Raw genomic sequence first — 6,434 nt, 5'->3', positions numbered from 1 at the left:
ATGGCAGATAAAGGGTTAAGAAGCAAAAATTTGATAAAGAACAATGGCAGATAATGTTCCCCTTCTTTCTGTCTTTTGTTGTCTATAAATTCAAAGTCAAAAGTCTATAAAAAAGTGGACCTGTGCCGTATTCCAGGGTGTTTTTTTTATTCCTGTTCTTAGGCAAAAATCATAAAAATATCCCATGTACACTGTCAGAGTTTCCAGTCACTATATAAAAAATTACTTAAATCAAGCCAGCCAACTCTGGTAATGGATCTAACACACATACACATGATGGATCATATTTATAGAAAGATGAGGGTAAGAGTGTGGATTTAGTGTATTTGAATGTTTCAGAAAACATTTGACAATGTAACACATAAAACGCTTATTACAAAAAAATTATGTCTAAGTTGTGTGGGATAAGGTGGCTCCTTAGATAAAAAAGTGATTGTTATAAACGGGGTTCATTCAAATTGCATTGATGTCAAAGTGACCTAAGGGCTCACTGTTAGGATGATATCATGGTCTTGAGTGTTGCTAGCTGTGAGGAGGATGCTGTTGCTTTACAAAAGAAATTAGATCATTTAGGAGTTGGGCAAATAAATGACAGATAGATTTTAATTATAATAATTACAAGGTAATGTATGTGGGTTATCATAATTTGAATTATAAGCATAATTTTGATGGAAATAATCTAAAGAATGCTATTAAAGAAAAGGATCTTGGTGTAGTGGTTGATCAGACTCTTTAACTTTAGCCATCCAAGCAGTGTACTGTTACTAGTTGTAGGGTAATTAGGATTTTAGGTTGTATTTACAGAAATATTAAATAAAAATTTAAAGAGATTACACTTTCATTGTATAGGTCACTCTTTGTGTCACATTTGGAGTACTGTGTTCATTCTTAGGCTTCTTACCTTAGAAAGTTCATTGAATGTTTGGAAAGGTTCAGAGAAGTGTTACTTGGATGGTATCTGGGATGGAAAGGTTAAAATCTCTGAAATTGTTTTCTCTTGAGAAAAGAAGTGTTAGAGGGGATCTAATTGAAGTGTGCAAAATTGTTAATGGAATTGACAGTGTTGATGCATCATCTTTTTTCATATGTAATGGTAAGAATGATAGGACTAGGGGACATAAATATAAGTTTTGGCACGGTATGAGTCGGTCATCTTCACCTAAGACAGTTTTATTTTTGTAACAGGGTAGTAGACCTTTGGAATAGGTTATCTTCAGATGTGGTGGATGCAGCAAATTTAAGGAAGTCTAAGAAAAGGATTGATAAATATTGAATTATAAAGACTAGCTATTTAGTGGATGGGACAACCTAGATGGACTTGTTGCATTTAAAGGTTAAGTACTTAAGTTTTCATTAATGTTTGGTTTCAAATATAAGAATCATGTATAGTTGGAATAGGTTGTCTTCAGATGTGGTGGATGCAGCAAATTTAAGGAAGTCTAAGAAAAGGATTGATAACTATTGAATGATAAAGATTAGCTATTTAGTGGATGGGACAACCTAGATGGACTTGTTGCATTTAAAGGTTAAGTACTTTTGTTAAGTTTTTGCTAGCGTTTGGTTTCAAATATAAGAATCAAGTATAGTTGTAATGATTGGCTGCATGTTTTTGGTGTTATACTGAAATACAGGACAGTAGTTAGTCACTACAAAAACATCCTAGGAGATCAAGTTTACCCATTAGATCACATCTTTAATTTCATTCATAACAGTATCTTTCAAGGTAGCAAAAATTGTTGCAAACTGTAATCCTAACAGCTATAGATGCCACTTTTATTTTCCTTATTCACATATCTGTGTAATAACTGACAGTCATTGCCAACTTCTGCTTAAGTTGCATGGATTATAATATTTTAGCTATCCTTAGTTTTTCTTCTCTGCATTCTCTTTTTAGGTATAACAGTAATAACCATCATGGTTGGCTAATTGGCTTTAAAGCATCAATCACTGTCTGATTATATAATATGTTCTTACCTGGTCAACACTATTATGCCATGAAAAGTTCTTTCCAACATTATCAATGTATCATGAATTGAAAAGCAAATTCCAATGTTAGCATAAATCTGCTAACAAAAATCAAAAAGGGATGAAATTGCATAACTGTTTGTATAACCAAAACCTAATTCATATCATGTTCTTTTGTTTATAATTGGGGTTGCCTTTGAATTCTGCTTGATACCATAAGCAATAAATAAAAAAGTATTTTCAATAAGATACTTCCAAAATCAAACATGTAATGATATGCTTGTACTGTTTGTATTTTAATTAACCTTTAGTGAAAATGCATAGTTTGTGTTATGTCAAAGATTTTGACAAATATTTTTTCACTACTAGGCACTGGTGTAAGTGTGCCCCTGCAGCCCTCACAATTGTAGAAGATCCTGAAGGGCCTAACAAACTTAAGAACTGCCAACATAGAATTTAATTTGTTTGAACTAAAGGGTGGTTGTACTTTCTGTTAGGTTAATGATATCAATCAGCCAGAATTGTAACTAAAATTATAAGGATATAAATTTAAGGAGCCCAATTACTTTTTATGCATGTATGTGTTGGGGGGGGAGATATTTTGTAGTTACACCATTGCTACTAGGTCATATATCATAAAATAAAATTTAAAAGTTTACACTGTATAATATTAATATGAATTTTGCACATTTAATTATTAGTGAGATTTGGTAGCTGTTTTTGAAACAATGAGTGAAAGTTGCAAATTTATGGCCAGTAGAAAGAGTCACTCATATTTTGATGCAAGTCCGACTGACTTAATTTTTTTTTATTATCACAAACTGCTACCTCTAGTATTCTTGTTTGTCATACATATGGGAGCATTCAGTTTGGTCTGCCCAATCATCAAATCCTAGTTCCATCTACAAACAAAACTGAAGCTGGTTCTTTCCAAGTAGTTTTTTAAAACTTCCCAAAATCACATTGCTTCACTGCAATCCAGAACTTAAATTATCCTGAAGAATTATGTAACCACACACCATACCAAACTTTTTTGGTTAAATTCCTGTGCACACTTTTTCTATATAAATAAACAGTTGCTTAATCTTACCAAAAATTACTAAGGAGCAAAGGTATATTAGCAATGATCAAGCCTACTTTTATCAAGCTGTTTGTATGATCTAGTCTTCGTTTTCGACACCTGGCAGCTGCTAGCTTATTTCGTTCCCGACGAACTCGCCTTCTTTCTTCTTCCTCAGGAGACACCTAGTGTAAAATGCACACAGATAAGCTAATTTTTTTCTAATCGTTACACCATAAATCCTAGTAACACAAGTCTCTGTGTACATTACATAAATACTTATATTTTTGTTAGTGATTTAAACAAACTGCAATGCATGAGAACATTCCTAAATTTATGAATATAGTAAAATGCAAAGATGATGTATCAGATTTCTTGATACTAAGAACAGCCTTTGAATCATACTTAAACCATATTCACATAAAACAATGTAAATTTACTAATTCCCCAGCAAAAACATATTAATCTTAAGTTGCTAACAACTTATTAATATTGTAATATTTTGTATTGCATGTTAACTCTTTAAAAATATTCTTAAAATATAAAATATAACCATTTTCTTTATTATTTTTAATTCTATATTTCTGGATATTAAAATTACCAAAAGTATATATAAGTTCCATTCAATACATATATGTTTAGGGTCAACAAAGCTTCAACAAATTAAGATAAATAATTTCACATGTAAATTAACCTTCTCATTTCTTGGTCTCCTGCCTCCTGAGCTACGAGCTTTAGAAGACGAGGTAGTGGTTACCACAGGAGGAGGGGACATAGTTAATGAATCTTCTGAAAATAAGCTATTACTAGTAGACTGACTATGAGCAGAGGCCATCCACTCAGGTTCTTCTTCCTGCTTGATCAGGGAGACTGGTTGGTATAATGTTGGAACATTAACCACCGGGGGAACAAATCCTGCTTGATGCTGGTGTTCCAAAGGAGCTGGAGGGATTGACTGTAGCTCAAAGAGTGTTTCAATATTCTTTAGAGTGGTAGGAGTTACAGTTGGAGTCGTACGAGTTGGAATACCAGATGTTAGACCGCTGACATTTGCAAACTGTAGAACCAAAAGAACTACTGAATATTTTACTTTATGTTGTCTTATCTATATTATTTTCACTGCTTAAAACTATACATAACACTGTTTCCAATCATGTTTAGGTTGTTAAAATGTTTTAATATAAAATGAAAATCATGTGATAAAATTAACCTTTTAGAAAAACTCAGGTACTAGTATTTTTATAAAACATTTCACACATTTTAACCTTTTATTTCCAGATAAATAAAGACTTGTAAATTCAAAATTAATATTGTAGATTATATATGTAATAAAAATATTAGCTGTTACAGTTCTTTCACTTTTTCTTTTCAACTTCACAAATAAACAATTGATAAGACTAACTTCACTTGCAAAATAAAGTATTTGTAATTTTCCTTTTTATGGGAGTTGATCAACACTTTTAGGAAATAAATGACATCAGCATCTTGCTTTAAGAACTGAATTCAGTTTTGACTTTCTCATAGAAAGGATCTTGATCTATTGGAAAGAGTGCAGATAAAGGTTATGAGTTGGTGATGAAAGACCTTACCAGTTACATGTTAATACTAATAATTATTTTTTTGAAACATAGATTTAGAGGTGATTTAGGCATTCAAAATTGTTAAGCTTTTAGGAAGATTATTTGCAGGAAGTCAGTCTTTTTTATTTCTGGACTTATAAAGTAATAATGCAATATTTATTAAATTAGTGGTAATCAGACCTGAGTTTTGAAACCCCTCAACTCAGAACTAATGTTAGGCAGAATTTTATTATTATTATTTTTTTTTGTTATTCTAATAATGTTATATTATTTTCCAGTTGTAATCTAGATACTGGAAGTCATAAGTATTTAATAAACATATAAAACTACATGCAAACTGAAAGTAGAACTAATTTCTAGGTGTCAAGTATAATTGTAGGGGAGACAATTTGAATTTTGCACTAAGGAGGAGTCAAGTGGACTGTCATTGTTTTTATCTTACTTTTTGCATAATTTCATTAAAGGTGGCATAAAATGATAAGTTTTTTTGCAGACATGTTTTAATGATAGTTGATACGAAATTATTATGTATGATAAAACTTAAAATTATTTAACTAATTTATAATGGTTGGCCTCCAGTTAAGTAAAAGTATAGACTATAAAATTAAAATATAATCATTAGCACTGATCAGTGTTATAAATTATTGTACTCCTGCCATAAATGCAAGTTTTAAAATTTAAGTTAATTTAACAATTTTTCCATTGAATTTATAAATAATATTCCAATACTAAATAAAGCATTTTCATTACATGCACATCACTACAGTACATGTATTTTCAATAATTGGTTCCAATAACACAATTTTTTATATGTCAGAAATACAGTGAATAAAACATTCAAACATAAAAGAAAAAAAAATATAATTTTATTTACTAACGACGGTAAACAGGCCTAACATCGTACCACAACCTATATTAGCCATGACTCTTGATTACAATTTACATTCGTACATTTGTTACTGTTATTGTTGATTTTGAGCCTTAGGCCTAACAACCAAACATTTTTACCTACCGCTGATGTCGTACATATTTCTGTACCACTTCCAACAGATAAAATACTGTTCCCTCCTGAAAACTGAGTACTCGAATGTAGTGATTCCGAAGCAGATTCTTCTGTATTCATCTTACTTTAAAATGTTCTGTTTTCTATTCTATAACCCACAATAATCTGTTGAATAGATTGAAACATCGGTAATTTCAAAAGAAAAACAGTTTTAACTTCAAAGTCGGTGTTAACACGACATTCACTGCTCAACTTGTAATACTGTTGACTGTGTAGTAATTATAACTTCTATAACAAAAACAAGCCAGAGTTGTCTTTTCTACTCTTGATCAAAACTCTATTATTAGTATTAATCAAAATATATTTTTATTCCTATTTTACAAATCAATTATTTACGACAAGTACTATGCAGAATGTAACTCTGGCTTGTGAAAAATGTTATATACATTTATAGTTAGTCACCAAACAAATGAACAGTTTTATTTCGATCAATTAAGAACATATATAATTCACCATATCGCACAAAAATAGAGGGAAGAATTTACGGTTTCCTCGCTTTTACAAATTATGACATCGCTCTTTGACAGAATACCAATACGACGATGAACACTACTTCCTGTCACATGACCGAGAATAATACGAAACTCGTGACATTCAGAAAGTAGTCCGTATTTTTGCTTCTAATTTATTATTATTATTTTCCTATCAATGAATTGAAATCTGTCAGACTTTATTTGCGATACTAAGAATTAAATGACACTAAAACATAAATTATGACTGAAGAACTTTATGATTGCATTTTCCTGCTAAATTTCGGGCTGCTACG

The 6,434-nt window shown here is 31.0% G+C and overlaps 1 protein-coding gene across 3 annotated transcripts in view; it reads right to left on the bottom strand.

Annotated features, from left to right (window-relative positions):
• Positions 1-6,204, bottom strand: part of LOC106472041 (transcription factor kayak-like) — a 16,246-nt gene extending 10,042 nt beyond the window's left edge. The window contains exons 1-4 of one of the 3 annotated variants that reach the window (XM_022400648.1): positions 6,122-6,204; positions 5,614-5,773; positions 3,720-4,099; positions 3,103-3,210 (exon numbers count right to left, since the gene is read on the bottom strand). In XM_022400648.1, coding sequence (XP_022256356.1) covers positions 3,103-3,210; positions 3,720-4,099; positions 5,614-5,728 — 603 coding nt within the window. In that variant the 5' untranslated portion in view covers positions 5,729-5,773; positions 6,122-6,204. Of the gene's footprint in view, positions 1-3,102; positions 3,211-3,719; positions 4,100-5,613 lie in introns of all 3 variants that reach the window. The other 2 variants (XM_022400647.1, XM_013932670.2) reach the window with 2 other exon arrangements.
• Positions 6,205-6,434: the final 230 nt, after the last annotated feature.

Source organism: Limulus polyphemus, unplaced genomic scaffold, assembly GCF_000517525.1.
Source record: "Limulus polyphemus unplaced genomic scaffold, Limulus_polyphemus-2.1.2 Scaffold5040, whole genome shotgun sequence".
In the NCBI taxonomy this organism is placed as follows: domain Eukaryota; kingdom Metazoa; phylum Arthropoda; class Merostomata; order Xiphosura; family Limulidae; genus Limulus; species Limulus polyphemus.
Note: the sequence above shows the minus strand (reverse complement) of the source record. Positions and strands in the feature narration are given on the sequence as shown.